Raw genomic sequence first — 24,287 nt, forward strand, 5'->3', positions numbered from 1 at the left:
GTGTCTCCTTAGATGAACAGTCTTTAATTTCTGAAAATCCCATCTGTAAAAGCTGAGCCGAGAATAGCCACGGGTCCTAGCTCTAAGGCTGGGAGCTGCACCTCCACAGGAGCTACACTGCCAGGTTCATGGATGGTCCAGGCTGTGAGAGCTTCTGGTTGCCTCTGTTCAGATGGAAAGATACGTTGTGTAGAGCTCCGAGGGGGCAGATGGGGACCAGACTGAGCAGAACCAGCTCTTCCTATGTACAAATATAAACAGAGGTGCCGTGGGGCCTGGGTACCCTGTTCATGAATCTTCAGAGCATCTCCACATGGTGGACCAGGAATCTTCTGGATGTCCCTCATTAAGGAACCAGCCCAACTTGCTTACCTGCCTCTCACATGCCTAAGTACAGCTGACTTTGAGTCTTTCGAATTCAGAAAACAGCCAGGCCAGGGTAGGAGCCAAGCTAACTAGCATTATACTAATTTCAAGTAGACACAGTTTGGTGCACATATTTTAGGGTGTGAGCAGGACCGAGGAGCACATGCTGAAACTTCCTACATAAAGAATTCTGTTTAAGTTTCTTAGATTTGTGCAACTGTCTACAGAATATTTAGAAACTGATGGCACCTCAATCTGAATTGCCTGAAGCCGTCAGCTTAACATTCCATCCTTATTTGACATACTTGAAAATAATGACACACACTTGCTAATTTTCTTTTACTCCTTTGACTGATTCCAATGAGCAAAGCTTCAGTTTTGTCCTTCTGCCTCTGTCATCTGTCTTCTCTTCATTCCAGAAGGGGATTCCATTTTCTCCTTAGAGGAGACTTTCCACTGACTTGTCAAACTTCCCTCAAGTTTTACTTAGATTAAAATGCCTATGGGAGTTCCCATCGTGGCTCAGTGGTTAACGAATCTGACTAGGAACCATGAGGTTGCGGGTTCGATCCCTGGCCTCACCCAGTGGGTTAAAGATCCGGAGTTGCCCTGAGCTGTGGTGTAGGTTGCAGACACGGCTCGGATCCCGTGTTGCCGTGGCTGTGGTGTAGGCTGGTGGCAACAGCTCCGATTTGACCCCTAGCCTGGGAACCTCCATATGCCGCTGGTGCGGCCCTAAGAAAAGGACAAAAAAAAAAAAAAAAAAAAAAAAAAGTGCCTATGAGTCTGATGAGAAGTCTGTAGTTTGTATCCACACCTGGTGATGAGAAGTCTGTAGTTTGCATCCACACCTGGTGACAGTCCTGCTGCTTATAATCACAAGCTGGGATGGAACCTAGAGGTTGTCCCAGGCAATAGCTTCATTTTCACATGGGGACTGAGGTTCAGAGAGGTGAAATGGCACGTGTGTGTTACAGCCGGCTTTATGCTGTAAAGAGCCAACCAGGACTTGAACCTTAAACTCAACATTCATCATTCTTAAGATGAAGACAGGAATCAAACCATCTCTTGCATTCCTGCACTGCCTACAGACCCACGCCTACGTATTCTTTCAGGATTCCAATGAAATGCCCGCCAGGAGCCTGGCCTTGGATTCAGGTCCAAAAGCGAGGGAGACTGATTATCTGGTTGATTGAAGAAAACACTTTAGTTTACTCAGCACATGGGGAATAATCTTCAGGGCTTTGGCTCCTTTTAAGTAAATGACCTATGGTTAATTACTATCTCCCAGCTTTTATCCTTTAATCTCTAGGTTTAAATTCTCTAGTAGCAACTGTCCCTAACCTATGCCTGTAATCACAACTGCAGACAAAAACAAGTCTTCCTGCAGCAGTTAAAAAAAGTCCTCATTTTTTCATGCGAAACCATGATATCTAATTAGTACACTAATAGTTTCCCCCTTATCGGGATAATTGCATCTTTAAATACATCTTTTCAGGTTGGAGAGCTCTGTTGTGAAGGCATATTCTAAAAGTCTGAATGCAAGTATGTTTGGTTACCCAGTCATTTGTGACTTCAATCATTACTATAAGTGGCGTCTCCTACAACAAAATTGCTAAATTATACATTATGTACCTTTCCAAGCACATTAGATAAATTTTTAAACAGGCTGGTAGGAAGGATCATGCCACAAACTTAAATTCAGCTATAGAGTAGATTCTAGAACTTCATTTAATATTGATAGCAGCTCAATCTAAATCTTTAAAAAAGCAAACATCTTTAATAAATTTGGTGTGAATGATTATATATTTTGATACAACTATCATACAGGAGTGTATACACATATAAATCTATAGGAAGAATTACATATACACTTCAATATATATCGTATATATATTTTTTCTACTCATATTTTTCTCTTTAGTAAAACAAAGCAGTTTTCCTGTACATAGATGTGCAAGGCTACATTAAGTCCTGAGTAATTGAAGGGATCATTAATAAACTACATTAAATTCTAGTCTCTTGGCTAAAGATCCGGTAGAGTCAGGAACAGAAATGGGAACAAAACTTTTAAAAATATGCATTCAGCAAGGCGCTGGTTCTGTGCTTGGCAGAGAAAGCTTGAGAGTGCACAGCAGCCATTTGGGAAAATTTTCTTGAAGATTCAAGATTAAACAAATAGCCTATTTGAGTGGATTTATAGACGTTTTAAGTGATGTCATCTACATCCAATGTGTCAAGCATGGAAGACCCCAGTCTTGATGGGAACGAACATCCCTTTTGCAAATATGAATTTCTGTGTAAACATCAGTGCTGAGGGATTATAAAAAAGGGCAGACTCAAATAGAGGGGAAGGAAAATACAGTGAAATAATTTAAAAATGCTTGTCTTGGGATAGGGCCAGCCACATGGAAGGCATATAAAAAATAAGAGTGTATTTTGGTAAAAGAGGAAACCAGATGAACGCCATTAGCGGGGTCTGGGCGGCCACCCGTCCCCAGAAGCCTCAGGCTGCTCGGCTCCAAGGCCCAGGATGATCGAGCCACGGGGCAGCTCCCGCGCCCAGCGAGGAGGAAGCACTATGGGGAAAAGGCCACATTCAACGGCGATGGACAGAAACGGCCGCCTGTCGGGGTCACCGTCGGCAAGTTCAGCCTCCTGGCCCCGCGGCAGGAGAAGGCACTGCGTGATGGTCCCCGTCACCCGGCTCTACCCCGTCCCGTGGCTGCTGTAGTCAAAGACCCCCTTCTTGAAGAAGGGCGAGAACTCACAGACGGTGTGTTTGGACAGCGTCAGCCCCACTTTGTCGATGTGCAAGGGAGACGTCGCCGACTGGAGCATCACGCTGAAAAAGTCCCTGAGGTACTTCTGCGGAAGAGACAAGAGGCAGAAAGAGGATCAGGATGCGGCTGACAGCGGCAGAGGGATGTCCACAAACAAGTCCCTGCCGGCCTCGAGTTGCTGCGGCTGGCATTACAAACAGCGCTGCCTTCGCACATCAGAGCCACCTGAGGGGACAGCCACGACGTGCAGCACGCAGGGGACACTTCTTTACTTCTTGGCTCAGAGCAGCAGGGCTAGTGCCTGGCTTGGGCCTGTCTGCAGACAAAACGCCCAGGGGGAGCCAGGCAGTGCCTGATGGTGGGGGGGCAGGGCAGGGGGTGGGGGGTGTCTGACTTCCTGCCACAGGATCGCTAGTTAATACCCTACTTCTTTAGCAAAGAGACCGTCCCCCCACAACTCACTCATTAAACGGCAATTAAGAGGGGAACAAAAAGGCCAGACATCTGCATGATCCTAAACATGTATTTGTCAAAGGACACAGACGCTCTGCTTTGGAGTCTTCTTATAAACTAACACAAAAGAAATACTGGGGACAAGAGAGTCATTTCCTAATGTTTACAGATCATTTCACAGCTCCTATGACCACCAATAAAAGGAAGTTCTCGTAGAATTTCTGGACCTCTCATGCAGGCGCGCCTCCCCTCTGTGTCACAGCATTACGGCCTCTTCCTGCCCCAAGCACCTCGGAGCCTAGCTCTGAGATGCTGAGGTTGAAATCAGACGTGGTGCCAGCAGAGTGTTTAAAGGAAATGCGGACACACAAAAATAATATATTTCAGGTCAGACAAATGTTATCTATAACCAAAATGGGGCGGATAGGGGTGGCTTTAGACATGAATTATTACTGTCTCTGCTTGTTTAAAAAATATAAATCTGGGAGTTCCCGTCGTGGTGCAGTGAAAACAAATCCAACCAGGAACCATGAGGTTGCGGGTTCAATCCCTAGCCTCACTCAGTGGGTTGGGGATCCGGTGTTGCCGTGAGTTGTGGTGTAGGTCGCAGATGCGGCTGGGATCCCGAGTTGCTGTGGCTCTGGCGTAGGCCATCAGCAACAGCTCTGATTAGACCCCTAGCCTGGGACCCTCCATGTGCTGCGGGAGCAGCCCTAGAAAAGACAAAAAAAAAAAAAAAAAAAAAAAAAAAATCTGGTCTCAAGCTTAGAAACTAAACATGATAATTATGGACTCTGAGTAACAAAAAACATTTGCTATGAAACATGGCCTAGAACAGTGGTCCCACCCTGGGTGACTGCCCTGTAGACATTTTTCACTGTTACTTGGAGGAGTGGTGTGTGTATCTTAGGGGTGGAGGCCAGGGATTCAGCTAACATCCCACGATGCCCTGTACGTACAGCCGCTGTGGAAATAATTATTTGGCTCCAAAAGTCACCATTGAACACCTTGGCCCCGGGGAAATCTTTTCTTTTTTTTAAGCCAAGCGAAAACCCAACACATTTATTAAAAACAGATATTTCGGTTAACATCCTGTAATCAGGATAGCCACAATTCCAGACACTCTGGTGTGTCAACAGCCACATCTGGATGATGAACATGCCATTGAATCTTAAACACCAACAATATGGTCTTAGACCCTTCAGACTGAGTGAACAGGTATGTTACAAGCACTTTGCCAGGTTCACAATGGCAAAGCCTGCAGCTTCTCCATTTGGAAGGTCACATTTCCTTCGCTTTCAAAGGTGAGCTGGCATGGCTGGGGGAGGGGCAGAGGAGGAAATCAACTCCATCTACCCAAGGACTTGCAGCTGTTATTGCAGACGGCTCCGGAGGGCCCATTATAAGCTGCTGTGCTATGCTGTGCGTCCCTGGAGCGCTCGTCACGTGGCGTCTCCCCAGCCTCCAGCCTAGGGCCCCCAGGAGCGCCAGCGCCATCAGCTTAAGTGGTACCGCAAGGCCGAGGGGAAGAGGAGGTACCCGAGACCATGTCTCCGGCAGCTTCCGTGAGAGCTCCGGGCGCAGCTGCCTGACTGAGGCCCCGGCGCTGTTGCCGCCTCCCTACACACGCGGTGGCAGAGGGTGTGCGTATCTTGGAGACTTCAACACCTGCAAAGCACCACGCTCCACTCCGAGTACCAGCGGAACCAGCAACTCTGCCCTGCTGGACCCCGCAATCTCATGTGCGCCCAGAAAAGTGACCTTGAAGCCAGGGACGGGTGGTCAGGCTGTGAAAATACACTTTTGAACTTTTGAGAGGACTGAGGGTTCACTCCGCGCCTGCCCTTTTCCCCCAGCACGGCTCGCCCCCACCTCATATCAACATCTGAGACGCACCCCCTTCCCCTACCACTGTGAGAACCACCTCGGTTTGCTAAGTGGGGACGGAGAAAACGTTACTCCTATTCAATTTCCAAAAGCGTCCTTTCACGGTGCCCAGTGTTTTATATAAAGAACCAGCACCCCAAAACACAGGGGATGAGTTTTTTAAAGTGTGGTAAAATTTCAAGTCTTGCACTTTGAAGTACTCTGAAATTATCTATGCATGTTCCCCTCTCCCAAAGTGGATGAGGAACCAGCCCTGGAAAGGTAAATCAAGTAACTGAGGTCATTCCCCTCCTTCAGGCGCTTGGCGACCCTGAGAATCCCGGACTGGGGCGACATGGTCAGCGGGTCAGTGGACCGAGAAGCTGCGTGGAACTGCACGCTGCACCACCAGGACTGCTCACACCAAATAAGGGGTCCTACTGACTGTGAGCTTGGGGTGGGCTCTGTAATATGCCTTAAGTAGGACCAATGAAGTCCTACTTTTTTTTTTTTTTTGTCATTTCTAGGGCCGCACTGAGGCGTATAGAGGTTCCCAGGCTAGGGGTCGAATCAGAACAATAGCTGCTGGCCTACGGCAGAGCCACAGCAACTAGGGATCGGAGCCGTGTCTGCGACCTACACCACAGCTCACGCCAACACCGGATCCTTAACCCACTGAGCAAGGCCAGGGATCGAACCTGCAACCTCATGGTTCCTAGTCGATTCATTAACCGCTGAGCCACGACGGGAACTCCAACGAAGTCCTACTTTTCAACCACATCTGGGCCTTCCACCTCAGTTCCCCGCAAAAATATTGCTATTTTTCAATTTCTCGTCTTATTAGTTACCTTTCTTCTTTCAAAAGCACGAGTTCACCAGTCTGAGTAGGGATGCACCCCTCCAGGCAAAGGCTGGTGCTGAGGCCACAGCCACCCCGGCGGGGTGTTAGCTGCTAGGGATTAGAATGCCGTTGCCAGTTCTGAGCTGTGCCCTCCTTCTGGACCGGCCAGGATGGTGAAGTCTAATTAGTCTAATTCCCCTTCTTGGATGAACTGCCCACCTGAAATTTACCTCTGAAATAAGATATTTTGCTCAAGGAAAATCTGTTAGCTACTTTCTTAAAAATAATAATAGGGATTACTAATAATTCACGTTTGTATGTAATTTAACATTTTCTAAAATCTTCTAACTGTTTGTGCCTTATAGACGTGTAACTGACTGAACACGGTAACGGCATACCCTTCAATGTACAGTATGTGGAGTATTAACAAATGCAGGTGGCTGGGAAACGATTGCCAAAGCAAGGCGACAAACATTTGTACCACACCCCAAAGTTCCCTAGGTCACCTAATTTTAGGTGATCTTCATACATGGCCTAGACTTACCTCTTTTTATTTGCTTATTATCAGGTGAGCAAGGCTAGTAACCAAGAGAGGAGACTGGAAAACAAGGGTTTTTAACTCTGACTCTGTTTTCCCTGTTCCAAATTCCTACCTTGCTGGTCTCATGGTAACCTCTCAAGAAAGGCTCTTGAAATAGAAATCAGGTTGAGGTAAGAACATGCCAAAACCAACTGCTAAGAAAATAAGAGAATGGAGTTCCCATTGTGGCTCAGAGGGTTAAGAACCTGACACAGTATCCGTGAGATGTGGGTTCAATTCCCTGGCCTCACTCAGTGGGTTAAGGATCCAGCATTGCTGCAAGCTGTGGCGTAGGTGGCAGATGCGGCTCGGTTCTGGCATTGCTGTGGCTGTGGTCTAGGCCCCTAGCCTGGGAATTTCCATATGCTGCAGGTGCGGCCTTAAAAAGAAAATTATTTTAAAAAAAGAAGAAAAAAAAAGAAAACAGAGACCTTGCTCCAGTGCTTATTTGCATCAAAGAAGCAAAAGGAACCTGCCTGACTTTTCTGGGGGGAGGGAAGCAGAGACCATTAACCTAGAGGGACCTGAGATTCGTCAAATATGGTCACTAGGAAAATATGGACCACACCCGGGCAGCCAATGCTCGTGATGAAATGCACACTGCAACTAACTGTGTAAGACGGAGCGTGAGATGATTCTGCACAAGGAGGATGTGCGTGGAGCCGTACCACCTTCTCAGTGTAAAGCAGGAACAGAGCCAGCACCTCAGCAGCTCCTGTGTAGCCTGTGTGCCCATGGCTGTACTCAAGCTCAGACAATGCTCACAACAAATGCGTGCCTTCAAGATGAATTCCTCCTGGGTGGAAGGCATCTGAATCTGGGAACAGATGTTGCATTCCCATTTGTCATAATTAGTTCACAAAACCGGGGCCCTTTAAAGATAGTGAAAAAAGAAGTGAAAGCAAAAACTAGAAATATGACGTGAAGGGAACATATTGGAACCCCCTTCACTGCTGGGGAGGCACCATAAAGAGAGCAGTGAGCTAGCTGCAGGTCAGGCCTTTTCTGAAAACGAACACCTCGGTGAAACCTCAAGATGGGGAGATCGGAAAGTTATGTAAGAGCTTCTTTGCAAAACAAGTCTCTGCTCAGCAGAGTGGGGCAGCCTTGGTTCCCATTACACAGACTGCTTGCTTGGTCAGAGAAATGCTGCGATTAGGAAGCATTCCTGGCAGTGACCTTGGGATGGCTCTGAAGTGTAGGAGGTGACATTGGCCTTGGCTGGCTTGTCCAGCCAAGGTGGGCTGAGCAAGTTCTTTCTCGTGAATGGCTAACCCAAAGGACCAGAGCCGGGGCTTTGTACATAGATGGAACTAAAATTCCAGAAGGTTCCTGAGGTCACGGACAGCATCTCATCTTTGCAATCTTCCATCATCAGAAAAGTGCTTCTGAGCAATCTTGACGACTTCGACTTTTTTTTTTTTTTTTTTTTTTGTCTTTTATCTATTTAGGGCCGTGCTTGAGGCATATGGAGGTTCCCAGGCTAGGGGTCAAATCAGAGCTACAGCTGCCAGCCTACACCACAGCCATAGCCACTCCAGATGTGAGACACATTTGCGACCCACCACAGCTCATGGCAATGCCAGATCCTTTACCCACTAAACGAGGCGAGGGATCGAACCTGCAACCTCATGGTTCCTAGTCAGATTTGTTTCTGCTGTGCCACAACAGGAAATCCCTAGACGAATTATTATTATTATTTTTTAATTAAAGTGTACAGAGAGAAAACAGCATTCATCATGAATGCGCAGCCTTGTGACTTTTCAAAAAGTGAACACACTGGTATCATCAGCATAAAACTATTACAACATTCTTAGAGGCCAGGCAGCCCTCCGCACACTCCTCTCCAGGGTAACCACTGTCCTGGCTTCCCACACCCTTGGTTAGTTTTGCCAGGTTTTGAACTTTGTATTGATGGAATCAAACAGGGCACACTCCTCTGTATCTGGTTTCCACTGCTTAACGGGTTTGTGAGATTTGTGCATCCCACTAGGTGTGGCTGTGGTCTGTTCATTTTCATTACTGCACAGTATTCCGTGCAACCATGCCCACCCACAGACCTCAGTGGAGGGGTGTGTGAGGGTGACCAGTCTGGTAATTTTGTCTGTGTCTCCTCCAGTAATGAAATTTAATTCCATGTAATGGTGTCGGGTGAGTCAAGTTTATTACTATTCCTCCAATTAAGAACTTTCCCCTTAGGGCTTGAGACCTCTCTCTAAGACCAGCCAATATGTCAGAACTCTGCTTTTGCATGCATTCAATATACATTATAATTATATATTAAGTAAACATTTAAATATATACATTTATATTAGTAATTTTTGCTGCCTCTGCTTCCACTGTTTTCCACGGCCCCTGCAGCTAAAGAGAGAAAATTAAAGTGCTTCCTGTCCTTGTTCTCCCTTTACTGTTGATCCAAAGGCAGCCCCACCCTCCCTGGTGTGTGAAAATAAAGCCAGGTGCCCAGCTCCCTCCCCAAGGCACTTCTAACGCTTTATAGAAGAGCATTACAATTACAAAAACTGAAGGACATCAGGGGTGTAAATGGCTTATCAGGGTTAAAAGGGCAAAGCAGGAGAAGGCTCTGTGAAATCCAATATCCAATTTCTGTTTCTTTCACATGGCATTGCTTCCATTAAAATCTGGAAGAAGAACAGGCATATTTAAATCTCTGTAGCCCTCGGAGACCACAGAAGGCCTGCAACCCTTGCCTGCCCTGGTGGTAGGGTCACACCTGAGTCTCTGCTCTGATCAACATCCTGCCTCAGAACCAGTGAGGATGGTGGCTGCACCCACAGTGGTTGTGCAAGTCAGCCCTGCCTCAGGTGCTTGGAGGATGAATGACAGAGGAGACTCACTCTTCTTGCAGTAAGATTTCAAACCAGGAAATGGAGTCTGAGCCAGAGGAGGTCTGGAGATTTCTGAGAGAGCAGCTGAGGGAAAGGGGGAGCCAGGGCAAGAGAAACACCAAGAAATAAGGGGGGTGGCTGGGGGAGGGTGAGGGAGGATGGCTGGGATGGAAGGGGGGGTGCAAGGAGGGATGCCTGCGATGGAGGGGGGAGGGTAAGGAGGGATGCTGGGATGGAGAGGGGAGGAGGGGGGAGGATGGATGGGATGGAGGGGAAGAGAAGGGAGAAGGAAAACAGCATGACCTTGATGGCAACAGAGGCCCCTGAGTTGTTTTCCAAGTTGGCAAAAAAGCTTTAGGAATAACAGATATATTAGACATTTATCTAGGTGTTTTCACTTTTTGCCACTTGGACCAACACTAAAATATAAGGTGTTTTCTTATCAAGGCTTCCAGAAAATCAAATTTAGATGGCTAATCTTTAAGGCGTGCTTCAGCACTGGCACAGAGTACCTTGATTTCATAAATGGTCTCTCTTCCACGGGCTATGGGCCTGTTTTACTGCTTTTTAAGGTCAATCTACATGTAGGCAGTGAGCGGGTGGGGGAGGAAGAAGTCACAGGAGACATGGGCCCCCCCATGGGTCTGTTTCCAAGTGTTAAACTGGCATGTGCTTTTAAAATTCCCCCCCAGAACAAAACCAGAATCCTGTCGAGGACCACAAGCTTATATTTTTATTTTTTTTTATTTTTGTCTTTTTAGGGCCGCACCCATGGCATAGGAAGGTTCTAGGCCAGGGGTCAGGACCTCAAGCTTTTAAACATGAGGCCAAGAGAGACCAACAGAAGGATGAGGGACACACAGATGGTCAGAGACCCCACACCGGGCCCCTGATCCTTCTCTCCTAAGTGGTTTTTTTTTTCCTTTTACTCTTACCTGCCAACACCCCTCCAGGACTGTTCCCCGCGTGGTCACCAAGGCTGACCAGCCACCACCGCCTTCCTCTCATTAGAGGCCATTTATCAATGGCTCACAAGGTTTTAGGCACAGTGAAAGCTTTTTTATTTTTTTTTAGGGACACATCCATGGAATATGTTAAGTTCCCAGGCTAGGGGTCCAATAGGAGCTGCAGTTGCAGGCTTATGTCACAGCCACAGCAATGCCAGATCCGAGCCACATCTGCACCCTATGCCACAATCTGTGGCAATGCCAGATCCTTAACCCACTGAGCAAAGCCAGGGATCGAACCCACATCCTCATGGATACTAGTCAGGTTCTTAACCCACTGAGCCACAACAGGAACTCTGGCATAGTGAGAACTTTTAACGGCCTCATTTAATTCCTGCAACAACTTTATGAGGTAGGGACTTCTCTTATCTTTGAGATTAAAAAACTGACATCAGGAGGCTTAAGTAATGTCACAAAGGTCACAGAGCATGGAAGTGTCCACACCCAGATCTTCCAACACCAGAGGCTGGGTCCCAGTCACTAGGGATGCTGTCCACAGAGTCTGCCCCCCCCCCACCAGCTGACACTCCTCCTGAGCACAGCTGCCTCACCGGCCCAGGCCGGCGACACTGGGCATCTCAGCTTTTCCCAGCCTGGATGGTGCTCACATGGGGAGCAGGAGTACTGGGTTATCTAGAGTTAATGTTCCATACAAACCAGGGGCAAAGACCCCTTTCCCGTGAGCCTTCTATACTTCTAGATGGAGCTGTCCACAGCTCTGTCCAAGCCCTGATAATTTACTGACAGTGACTTGCTGGTCACCGGCCATTTTTTGGTTGCCCTTCCTTTGTTTCCCTTTCTAGAGAGCATTCAGATTCCTTACTGAAAAAAATGCCTTCCCTTTCTTTGAGACTAGTTATCTGGCTAACTTAGGGCAGACAGCTGGTGACTTTTTTCCCCTGCATATTCTGGAATGGGCGCCCCGTAGCCAGAAACCTCATCAAGACAGCACTTGGAGTTAGCTGGGACAGAGGGTCCCCTGGGCCAAGCCTCTTCCAGATGGCAGAGCGGCTGCCGTGAAGCATTTCAAGGGTTTACGCGAGAAATTCAGGTTAGATTCCAGAGAGCGTCTGGTCTGCCCATTCATTCCAAAACCCACTTGCTTACAATGACCGCAGTCATTTTCTGGAAGGTTCCTGCGCCAAACCCAGGTACACACACAGGCCAGTCTTTCAAATCCCAACTCCATTTGAAAACATGGCCACCAAACATCATTAATCTTTTCAACTGAAGCACCAGCTAATACGGTCTATTGGCTCATGAGTTCTGAAGGGTGAAACACACTCCCTACAGCACTACAGGGTAATTCAGCCAGAATTTAGTCAATTATTTTAGAGCTTTCGCCTGGTACCTCAATCAATACACTGCATTAAGGAAAAAGAAATGAAAATAGAATGTGCTGCTACACGCTGTTCCACTTTAGATGTTCTTGACGAAGGTCGCTGTGTTAACATGATTCATGTGTGACTGGTAGTACAATGTCGGTGTCAGCCCGGGCTGAAAGGAAAAGTACTTAAGTTTCTGGAATAACCTGGGTAAATGCTGGCCTTGAGGTAGCCCCTGCTGGGCTTTTCTTTTCACCTCGGGAGCTTGCGGGTAAAGGGCTGTTCTGGTCAATAGTCTATCCAGGCATAAACCTGCCAGGGCAGCAGAGGGTTAAATAGCGTGGCTGCTCCCATCCTACAGCCATTCCCTTTTAGTTCTGGGACTGGGGAAGAGGGGGAGGTGTGAGACCAGGGAGAGGAGGGAAGGTGTGTGGTACCCAGGCCCAGCAAATGACGTGCATGCAGATCAAGGCCAGAACGGAAGGCTCAGCGTGGAGATAAGAAGGGCCGGAAGGAGATGACAGGGGTGGGGCTTGACCCTGGGTGTGGGTCTGCAGGGATGCTGTACACAGCCTTTCCTGGTCCAGGAGCTCCTAAGACCCCTGAGACATGCTGAGGAGAAGCATGGGTATGTGTATCCTGTTTTCAGATGAGGAAACTGAGACCTCAAGGCACAGTGACTTAGCCAAGGTGGATGAGGATACAGGGCTAAGGAAAGCCCTGGGGCTCTTCAAATTCAGGAGAAAGTCCTGGAAATCCTCAAAGGGAATTCTTTAAGCAAGATGTTAATGTAAATGTAAATGCAGTCCCTGTCTACAGGGCAGTCCACACCCCGCTCATGGAGGCTCTCGGAATTGTGTGTGTGTGTGGTGTGTTCCTCAGAAGTGTTTGAAAGATCTTGCCTTTTTATCTTTTGGCTTCCTTCCTTCCATTTTAATTAGCAGGGGGATAAAATCATGAGCACTTTATGATATTATAAAAAAGTTCCTGCTTTAATAGGGCTCATGACTGTATCTGCAGCTACTGCTTGTTTCGTGTGCAATATTTCACGCCGGCCATGTCACTGTAATGATTTCCTGGCCATCTCCCTGTTGTGGAGCTCTCTTCATTTCACAAAGTTTTAACACCAATCCATGATTTAATTTCCAGTTATTGATACTAAAATTGAAATGTTCTTTAAAAATGTAATAGGGCTTTGTCCACCTTTCCCTCATGACAGATTAACAGGGAGGACAGCACAATGGCATCCCTCATTTCCCCAAGTCATTAGCCATGGTGGCAGCTTAAAGACACAGCGCTGGACTGTGCACTATTCAGTGTGGAGGATGCACTTCCGGGATGCACTGCCTGGTGGATCAGCTCTCTACCTGGTCCCAGACGGGGCTTCCAGCACTGTGCTCTGGCGGCCTCTCTTCTCTCTGATTCATGGAGTCCTCCCAGACTTTCTGGGTGGAGTCTCTGACTTTTTTTGTTTTATTTATTTATTTATTTTTTAATTACTCAAATGAATTTATCACATCTGACTTGCTTTTAACCAAGAGAATATGCTGGAGATAATGCTGAGAGTGAGCCCAGGCCTCAGTGGAGATGCGATCAGAGTGCAGCCATATGAGTTCCCTGACCTGACAATGACACTTGGAAAAGATGAACCACCCAGTGGAGCCCTGCCCACATTCTAGGACCACCGCATCATAAGCTATAAAAGGGTAGTTTCTTTAAGGTACTCCATTGTGGGGTGGTTTATTACTCAAGGATGGATTACCAAAATACATGTGTTTGGGAATAAAGAGGTGAGGGAATAAACACAATTAGTCAAAGCAGAAGAGAAAAAGTTCCTTTGGTTTCTACTTATAATTTATGACTAGCCATAAATTACAGTTTTATTCTACTTCATGCCAACCTCTTCCAACCTTTTCAGTATTTCTAATGAATCATTCTGTCTTTGCAGATACTTCTTTTTTGTCCTAGGTTTTAGAGTAAATACTTGGATTAAATAGACATCACTGGAAATATGGCATTTATTTCTTGATGTTATATAGAATTCTGAGAACTCCCAGTTAAAATTCATCAGGGTGAAAATGTTAGTCTGTGATTACAGAATCCAAACTATTCATTACAGCTATTCAGAGAATCTTCTTTATGAGTTTAATGACATAAGCATATTGTATTGAATTATTATGGGGAGGCATCAATTGGACTCATAAACTTAATATACTCAATCTGGTTCACATATTCTAATAAAATCCAGCAAGCTTTAAAAATTTTATAAGGGATGTGCATCTTAAGTCCATGTGATACTCAATTTTCACAGGTTGACGTTCTTGTGCTGGGTGTTAAGCAGCTTCGATACCCTGATGACCCAGCCTGGCTGACCAGCAAGGTCAGGGTGAAACCTCATTAACAAGGTGCATCAGAAGGCCAAGGTCTGCTTAGACTGAGAGGCTGGTGGAGCTTTTCTCTTTCTTTTCTTTTTAGGTCACACCTGCGGCATATTGAAATTCCCAGGCTAGGGGTCGAATTGGAACTGCAGCTGCTGGCCTACGCCACAGCCACAGCCACAGCCACATGGGATCTGAGCTACAACCTACACTGCAGCTCACAGCAACACTGGATCCTTAACCCACGGCGCAAAGCCAGGGATCGAACTGGAATCCTTTGGATACTAGTTGGGTTCATAACCCACTGAGCTACAAGGGGAACTCCTGGTTGAGCTTTTCTCCAGAGCACAAGGCACCACCAGTCCCATCTTTCTGCTTCATGGAGGGGAAGGGAGGAGTTGAGTGTATGCTGTACCTGTGAGCTGGAAGTGACAGCACGTGCAAGGGAGAAAGCAAAGAGCTTCCATTCTGTCTCATAGGAACCCACTCTCAACTTCCTTTGGATGAAGCAAAATATGGGAGGATGCTGGGAGGAGCCAGTTCCGGGGGCTCACTCTGCTTGACTTTCCTTTATTGGATCTTAGGTTCTCTGTACGAGATTGATAACTAGCTGAGCACAGATGCCGAGCAACTCAACATTCTCAGTGTGGAGGGGAGGTTGGAAGAGAGCCCAGGAGGCACACACTGGCCATCAGGACTGCACAGCAGCTGGAGTTCAACTCTGCCCTGCAAGCCAGCTCCTCAGGCACTTGGTCACTTTGCAGCTACCACGCTGGGCACAGAGACATTACAGCACAGGGAGAGTAAGTCCCTGAACTCCTCTGCACCTCTGTTTCCTCGTCTATCTTTTTTTTTTTTTTTTTTGTCTTTTTAGGTCCGCACCCATGGCACATGGAGGATCCCAGGTTAGGGGTCATACCGGAGCTACAGGTGCTGGCCTACACCACAGCGACAGCAACACAGGATCTGAGCTGCATCTGCGACCTACAGCTCACGGCAATGCCAGATCCTTAACCCACCGAGCAAGGCCAGGGATTGAACCCGCAACCTCATGGTTCCTAGTCAGATTCCTTTCTGCTGCACCATGACGGGAACTCCCTCATCTGACTGTCCTTAAGGATCAGAATCTTAAATGAGCTGCCGTCTGCAGAGTGCTTAGGGCAGGGCCCAGTTTGCAGTGTTTATTAAGTCATCAACACTACTATCTATACAGCTTTGTCCTCTGGGAGTTACTGGGCAAAGATGTTAATTTTCTTCTCTTTTAGATGTTTAGAAAGACACGGGCTTAATGCATGGGAGTATTTAACTTCAAGTTTTCCTCTAAAAAGGAAAATGAGAGACAGCAAGAATCTGGAATTTCTTTTTTCCCCCAAAGTTACCCCATATCCGATCCTGGCAGCCTCTTTATTTCAAGAGTTGTTTTAAAGTAAGGAAGAGTTCAAAATGGGGAATCCTATTAAAAATAGATTTTTAAAAATATAACTATACTGGTAAATTATTTATTCCCTGAAGGATCAGTTTAAGATATCTTTTGGATACTGAGATTCTGTAAAGTGCCATTTGGGATAAAAAAACAAAACCAGAGACAAACAACTCTTCTATCCTTTGTTGCTAAGCCTATGACTCCTTCTGACACTGCAGAGACCTTCATGAAGATTCCTGACATTTGGGGGTGTGGGGGGGTGGGAGGTGGAAGCTCCCAGTGACCCACTAGACTGACAAACTTTCAAATGAGCATCTGGCTGAGTGGCATCTCCTGGCTGTAATGCACTTAAGAACCAGGTTCTAAAAAACTCGAGACTCGAGAAGCAGGTGCATATCACTTACTGGAATCCTGAGGTCTCCCTTTCTGTGGAACCCAGGAGCTGCTTGCAGTGCAATGTTTCGAGAACCCTGTTCCTCCCTGCCCCCCAGGCCATGCCTGTGGTGGAGCAGAATGACCCTTCCCTTTAAGGTCTTGCCTAAGGTCATCTGCATGTGGACAGCAAGTTCTCCTTGGCTGGCCTTGAACCGGGCCATCACTGAGTAACACGGAGGCCTGATTTCAGGCAAGAGGGTAAGCCCTTACTCCAGGGCATGGAGGAGGAAGCCCACTGCCCCCTTCTGTTCTCTGGACCCTGAGAACAACTCACAGATTACCCTCTTGCCTCGGGAGTTATCCCTCTATGCCCACATGCCGCCCTATGCCTGGGGGGAGCCATGGTCATGCCCCAAGTGTGAAGAGGACTGTGGCCTGTGACCCTGCCCCATCGAGGGGATTAGCTGGGGATGTGGATTATCTGCACTGCTGATCCCCTTCAGAAGGGACAATGAGTGAGGCTTGATTCTGTCAGGGAGGGAGGGAGGAAGAGGAAGGGAGAAAAGCCAGCTCAAAGCTTCTCTAAATAGAATACCTCGAGTTTTCCAAAAGGATGGAGTAGGTCTGCATTTCATACAGGGAAATGAAAATAAATTCCTTTTCCAAATAGATATTCTCTACAGAATTAAACCTCTAAGTTAAAAAAAAAAATACACACTGAATCCACGAACTTCCTGAATGGTACTTTGCTCATAAAAGACACTCTCCATTACATGACTGCTGTGAAGATGGCCCTTAGATGATGCTCAAAGGCCACAAAAGGTGTGGGTTTTCTTTCCTTAGTACCTCACCTTGTAGCAAAACATTATTTTATAGTATCTTCTTTATCCTGAACAAGGGATATTTACTAATTTACTACAGAGAACAGCATCTATTCATTTCTGCTTCAAAGCCAGACTGTGGAAACGTTTAAGGCTGACATCTATGCTTACAATCCGAGAACCTGCTGCAGAAGAGAAGTGGAAAATGCTGCATACCAGGCGGTGATCACACATGCTTCCCTGAACACCTGCATCTGGCTGCTTTAACCACCAAGTGAACCTGAAAACGGCTAAGCATCCATCATAAGCATCTCTCAATCGTCAAAACTTTTAACATCTGGGACTGTTCTCAAGTAAAGGGCTGGGCAGGCAGTGCAGCCAAAGCCAAAATGTAATGACAGGGAGGGAGTGGGATGGATGGGGAGTTTGAGGTAGGTAGATGCAAACTATAACATTACCAGAATGGATAAGCAATGGGCTCCTACTGTACAGCACAGGGAACTAGATCCAATCTCTTAGGTTAGAACGTGATGGAAGATAGTACGAAAAAAAGAATGTATATGACTGGGTCGCTTTGCTGGACAGCAGAAATTGAAAGAACATTGTAAATCAACTATACTTCCATAAAAACTTTTTTAAAAATGATAAAATGAAGACAGAAAGAAGGTCCAGTAGATCACAGGGAAATGTCACCAGCAAGGGGATCCTGGAGAAAGCGATGGGGCCATTTAATCCAAGAAACAGTAGGGTTAATTTGCTATCCACAGACCCTGCCATGGAAAACTGCCTTCAAAGTCAGGAAATGTCAGTTTATCCAGGCTGCACTGTTACTTGCATATATCCAGCTTCTTTCAAATGAGAAAATGCAAGTAAACGCAGTTTTGTGAACTGGAAGATGAGGACTATAAATGGAAAAGGAAAGGGGGATCAGCCATAAATACCACAGACTATGGTGCAGTGGGAGCTCGCTGCCCTCAGCCCTCACCGCAGAGTCTGCAATAAGAGCCACTGGATCCCTTCTGCTGCCACCCGGCTAAAAAAACTCCATTGAGGAAAAAAGCGATGGCTTCGTTTGCTGCCATTTTCATCTCTGATTAGCACATCTTTCCTTGATTTCAATGGCAGTTTCTTAATTTTACTTATAAATAATATGAAGCAGGTGATCTCAATTAGAAAATAGATTACGGAAAGTCTTTTCTTTTTTGGCTGCCTGGAATGAATATTATATATGTAAATGTAAACGCACTGCAGCGAACTGCTGGGCGCAGCAGTTCACAGCAGTTTTTTTACATCTAAAAACGGATGGGAGCTTTACACGGGCAGACGATGAAGATAAAAAGTTGCATGGAATTGGAACAAACTGATGTTCTTCTCCATTCGTTCTCTACAAATATTGTCTCAAAGGGCTGCGGCAACACTGATTCATGACCACTATGAAACAGAAGTGGCGCGTACTGAAGAAAAAAGGATTGTCAAGGGAAAAAAAAATAACTGCAGGAATTCTGAAATAAAGACGATGCTGTTTACAAAGGCAATACAGGATGAGATGGAGGTTCAAAGGCAGAGGCCATGTGAGCACTTTTCCTCTAAGAAAAGCACACCTTTTCTGGGAACAAATCTGAATGAATGGAGTCATGGGAACTGAAGCATCTTCAAGAGAGCCGAACGCCAACTAGGTGCAGGGCTTCATAAGAGAGGAAGGATAATCCTCTCTTATGTGTTGGTATAAATAGTGAGCAGAGAACTTAGAGGAGACAGAGCAGAGATACTGGCTCTTCAATGTGCAGGAAGAATTTTGATCATGTCTTTTGGGCAGTTGCAACAAAGGAAGAGCATGAAGAGGAATGACACTGACATCAACGGAAATAAAAACCTGACTATTTCTGGGAGTTCCCATTGTGGCGCAGTGGTTAACGAATCCGACTAGGAACCATGAGGTTGCGGGTTCCATCCCTGGCCTCGCTCAGTGGGTTCAGGATCCGGCATTGCCGTGAGCTGTGGTGTAGGTTGCAGACACGGCTCAGGATCCTGCGTTGCTGTGGCTCTGGCGTAGCCGGCAGCAACAGCTCCAATTCCACCCCTAGCCTGGGAACCGCTCCCATTTGGGCCGCTCCCATTTGTCACGGGAGCGGCCCAAGAAATGCCAAAACAAACAAACAAAAACAAAAACAATAACTATTTCCGGAAGCAAGCAGCTAGGTCTTCAGGTTTATGACAACCCTCTCAGATGCAGAAGTGACCAGCAGAATGCCAGAGCAAAGGAGGACAAGGTGAGTTGGCCCAGGAGCACAGTGCTTCTCAAAGCTGTGGGGAAGGACCAGTGGGGGAGGGACATGAAAAGCAGAGGAGAGGAAAATGAGAGGGGGCTTAGGCCACGAGGATCCACCCAGACACATGGGGGTCCAGAAAGAAACCGAAAAACACATTAAATGAGGAAATCATCATAGAGGACTCCCAGTGATGACGGATGGGAGAGAGAAAGTCTGTGCAGACAGAGAGGCTGTTCACCAAAGCAGGACCAGGAGTACTCCAAACCCTGCGGACAGAGCGGGGGAGAGAAGCACGTCACATCCAGAGGATCAGTAATCAAAACAGCTTTGACCAGCCCAACAGCAGCACGGGAAGTCGGAAGACAATGAAACGACCCCTTTGAAATTCAGAATGAAAATGGTCCTCAACTATTATATCATATCCAGCCAGGGGGTGGGTGGAGAAAGCCCCTGTCAGACATGTCTCTAGAAATGTACCCCTTACATGTCCTTTCTCAGGAAGCTACAGAGATGTGCTCCGTCAAGACAAGGGATTGGGGGGAGTTCCTGCCGTGGCTCAGTGGTTAACGAATCCGACTAGGAACCATGAGGTTTCGGGTTCGATCCCTGGCCTTGTTCAGTGGGTTAAGGACCCGGCATTGCTGTGAGCTGTGGTGTAGGTTGCAGACGTGGCTCGGATCCAGTGTTACTGTGGGTGTGGTGCAGGCCGGCAGCTACACCTCCGATTTGACCCCGAGCCTTGGAATTTCCATATGCCACGAGAGTGGCTCTAGAAAAGGCAAAAAAAAAAAAAAAAAAAAGGGCAAAAAAAAGGACAAGGGAGTGGGTTAAGAAAGAGGAAAACCCAGGGCACAGGAAGCAGGGGGAACAACTCAAGAGAGAACAGAGAGGACGGAGAAGGTCTTGGTGGATGTGACCCAGGCTGACTTGAGCACATCCACAATTGACACTTATTTAAAACAAAGTTTTAAAAACTACACACATACACAAAAGAGCGGTAAATGTGCACAGGTTCACTCACACACACTCTTCGCAAAATGGTCAGAATGCCCAATCCATATGAGTAGTTTGTGATCCCCTGAGAGCAAAGACCGAGTCATTTGTTCATTCAGGGGTGACCCTGGACACGGAAGCAAAGGGGCGGGGGGAAGAGAAGGGGAAAGGGGGGAAAGCCAATGCAGGGGCTGAGCAGGTTACCACCTGCAGGACTGGGCTCAGCCCTGCTGGGGCAACATGGAGAATGTGCCTGGAATCGTCCTGGAGAGGATGGGAGGCCGGCAAGCTCAGCCACGGACTTGCAACCTCCCTGGGGTGAGAGTTCCCTCCAGGGCCTCCTCCACTCCAGCCTCCAGTCAGTCTGCCTTGGCTTTGGAGAAGGCCAAGGGGGAAGAGCTGAGAGACCTGGGGGACCTGCTGGTGTTACAGGAGGATCGAGGGGACAGGGATAGCATACAATGTGTGTCAGCTGTGGGATGGGACTGGGGCTTGGGGTGATGAAGGGGGATCCTGGCTGTGGCTCAGCTCAGCCGTTAACCACGGGGGCTGAGGGGTGGGAAGGTGGCAGGAGTGTTGCTGCTCCTGACTCAGCCTCAGTTGCTTTTTCCTCCCCAAAGCTCTCTCTCTGTGTCGTTAGCACTGGATTTTCTTTCTTTCTCTCTTTTTTTTTAAGGGTGCCACCCATAGCATATGGAAGTTCCTGGGCTAGGGGTCAAATTGGAGTTACAGCTGCTGGCCTATGCCACAGCCACAGCAACGTCGAATCCGAGCCGTCCACAACCTATACAGCTCAAGGTAACGCTGGATTCCTGATCCACTGAGCAAGGCCAGGGACTGAACCCACATCCTTATGGATAGTACATGGATTTGTTTCTGTTGCTCCATAACTGGAACTCCAAGGACTGAATTCTCTGATGAGAACTTTTTGAATTCAGAGGAGGCTTACTCATTATTTTCCTTAGGCTGTGCAGGCATTTTTAAAGGACTTAAATATACATGTTTTATTGCAACCTTAGGGGATAAGAATGCGGGCAAACATGGCTTGTGCATAGGGCCTCAGTGAATCCATCATCAAATGACTGCAAAGCATTCAGAAGACAGCAAGGCGCCCAGGAGCTCCCCACCTACCCATGGTCTCTGCTCACATCCAGGCTGGATGGTGGCATCTCATGGGAGGAGCTGGGACGGTGTCAGCCAGCTTGGAGTTCCTGGGCCTGGGCTAGACTGCAAGCACCTCCAGGGACTCCTATGCTTTATATCTTTTTGGGTTTTGTGAGTCCCCTCCCCCCACTTCTAGGGCCACACCCAGAGCACATAGAAGTTCCCAGGCCTACACCACCGCCACAGCAAAGCCAGATTCAAGCCACATCTGCAACCCACACCACAGCTCATGATAACGTCGGATCCTCAACCCACTGAGTGAGGCCAGGGATCAAACCCTCATCCCCATGGATCGTAGTCAGATTCGCTACCACTGAGCCATGATGGGAACTCCCTGTTTTTTGTTTTTTCAAGTTGTATTGAATTACAGTTGATTTACAATGTGATAATTTCTGCTGTACAGCACAGTGAATCAGTTATACATATACGCACATCTATTTTTTTCAGATTCTTTTCCCATATAGGTTATCACAGAATATTAGGTAGAGTCCCTGTGCTATACAGCAGGTCCTCGTTGGCCAGTCATTCCATATACATCAGTGTGCATATCCCAAATCCCAATCCCAAACCCCCAATTCATCCTTCCCCTCACCTTTGGTAACCATAAGTTTGTTTTTGAAGTCTGTTTCTGTTCTGCAAATAAGTTCATTTATAGCTTTTTTTTAGATTCCACATAAGTGGTGTTATGTGATGTTTGTCTTTCTCCGACTTACTTCACTTAGTTTGACAGTCTCTGGTTCCATCCATGTGGCTGCAAATGGCATTATTTCATTCTTTTTGAGGCTGAGTAGTATTCCCTTGTGTTAGATGCCACATCTTCTTCATCCATTCATCTGTGGATGGACATTTACGTTGTCTTCATGTCTTGACTATTGTAAATAGTGCTGTAGTGAACATTAGGGTGCAAGTATCTTTCTTTTTTTTTTTTTTTTTTTGTCTTTTTACCTTTTCTAGGGCCGCTTCTGTGGCACATGGAGGTTCCCAGGCTAGGGGTCTAATTGGAGCTGTAGCTGCTGGCCTGCGCCACAGCCACAGCAATGTGGGATCCGAGCTGCATCTGCGACCTATACCACAGCTCATGGCAACGTTGGATCCCTAACCCACTGAGCAAGGCCAGGGATCGAACCCGCAACCTCACGGTTCCTAGTCAGATTCGTTAACCACTGAGCCACGACGGCAAGTCCTGCAAGTATCTTTTTGAATTATGGTTTTCTCTGGATATTTGCCTAGGAGTGGGATTGCTAGATCATATGGCAGTTCTATTTTTTTGAGGAAGCTACTGTTTTCCATAGTGGTTACAAGAGTGGATTCTTTATTCTATTACATAACTCTACATAGTTATATCTATATACAATATTGAATTATACCTAAATTTCACATTTCTATACACATCTACAACCTATACAGCTATAACCTACATCTATGTTATACCTATAGAACTACATTTATAATTATGCCTATAATTATACCCAAATAATAGAATCTATAGTTAAATCAACATTAATTGTATCTTGCTAGATCATGCTTTATCTTATTCTGTAATTAATAATATATCACTGCATGTCTCCTCCTTTAGTGAGTGTGAGCAAGATGTGGATGTGTCTACAACACTACAATCAGGAGCTCTAAGGGACACTCTGGTCCCCAGGAAGGGACTGAGAACCACACAGGACACCCTTTTATCTGCATCCAGGACAATGTGTGCACTGGGGGAAAGAAAACATGGCAGCCTCTGGCAGAAAGGAGCAGATGTAACTGCACAGATGTGAACACTGCTAGAAATTAATGACAAAAGCGTGACACTATCATACACATGACTCCAAACAGTCACTAATTCCAAAACAATTTTAGTAGCTCGGGCATCCCCAGGAGGTCAGAGTTCTTTCTACCACAATCACGACTGCTCTTTCCCTCTACCTTTAGCTGTACTTCTGATGCTTCCCCCAGGGCCCAGGAGCTAATTAAGTGCTTGGGTTTCAAAGACCTCTCACAGAAGTGAGATGAGACGGGTGGCAAGAATGAGAAAACACGAAAACGGTATTTAATTACGCAGAGCAAACAGTGAGGCCCACAGCACCATGGAGTTCACATCTGTCTCTGAGCAGGGCAGGCCAGCCACCCCCAGGTACGGGCGACAGAGAAGGGAGCTGCTGTCATGAGGAGTCACCCGCGCTGTGTGTTCAACACCACTTGTGGTGCCTGCTTCTGTTTCAGAGGCAATGAGACATTTAATAAAGGAAACCGAGCAGCGATGCCTTGCTGGAGCTAGAAAGAGAGCAGGGACAACTCTCCAGCAGTGTCACACCACAGCATTCAGGATTCGTGTCATTCTGCTATGAAAATAAGCCGGGAAATGAAAATTGTCTGGTACCGAACTCCACAGCAAGCGTGCTTGGCCTGTAACCCTGCTGCCGGAGCTGCACTGCGCTCCTTTCATTTGATGCTATTGCCATAAATTGGGAAGAGCTGTGGGATCCCTGTGGTATGTGTCAAGCCCCCAACACCTTGTAAAGGAGCACGGGACCCAGGAATGACAAGAGGCCATGGACTTAATGGGTCTGCACATGAAGAAGGATTGCAACTGGGATTGATATTAGACTATCAAAAGCCCCACCAAATGGAACAATTACCACTGTAGCATATCAGGGGTGAAGAGAATTGGTTTCTGTGATGGTGACTTTTATGTGTTGATTTGGCGGGGCTATGCAGCGCCCAGATGTTTGGTGACATATTGTGCTGGTGTCTGTGAGGGTGTCTCCAGATGAGATTAACATCTGGATCAACAGACTGAGG

At 46.9% G+C, this 24,287-nt stretch overlaps 1 protein-coding gene across 1 annotated transcript in view; it reads right to left on the reverse strand.

Annotated features, from left to right (window-relative positions):
* Window positions 2,080-24,287, reverse strand: part of KIF16B (kinesin family member 16B) — a 306,852-nt gene continuing 284,644 nt past the window's right edge. The window contains exon 26 of the mRNA XM_021078047.1: window positions 2,080-3,234. Coding sequence (XP_020933706.1) covers window positions 3,076-3,234 — 159 coding nt within the window. The 3' untranslated portion in view covers window positions 2,080-3,075. The remainder of the gene's footprint in view (window positions 3,235-24,287) is intronic.

This window comes from Sus scrofa, chromosome 17 (genome assembly GCF_000003025.6).
Source record: "Sus scrofa isolate TJ Tabasco breed Duroc chromosome 17, Sscrofa11.1, whole genome shotgun sequence".
Classification (NCBI taxonomy): domain Eukaryota; kingdom Metazoa; phylum Chordata; class Mammalia; order Artiodactyla; family Suidae; genus Sus; species Sus scrofa.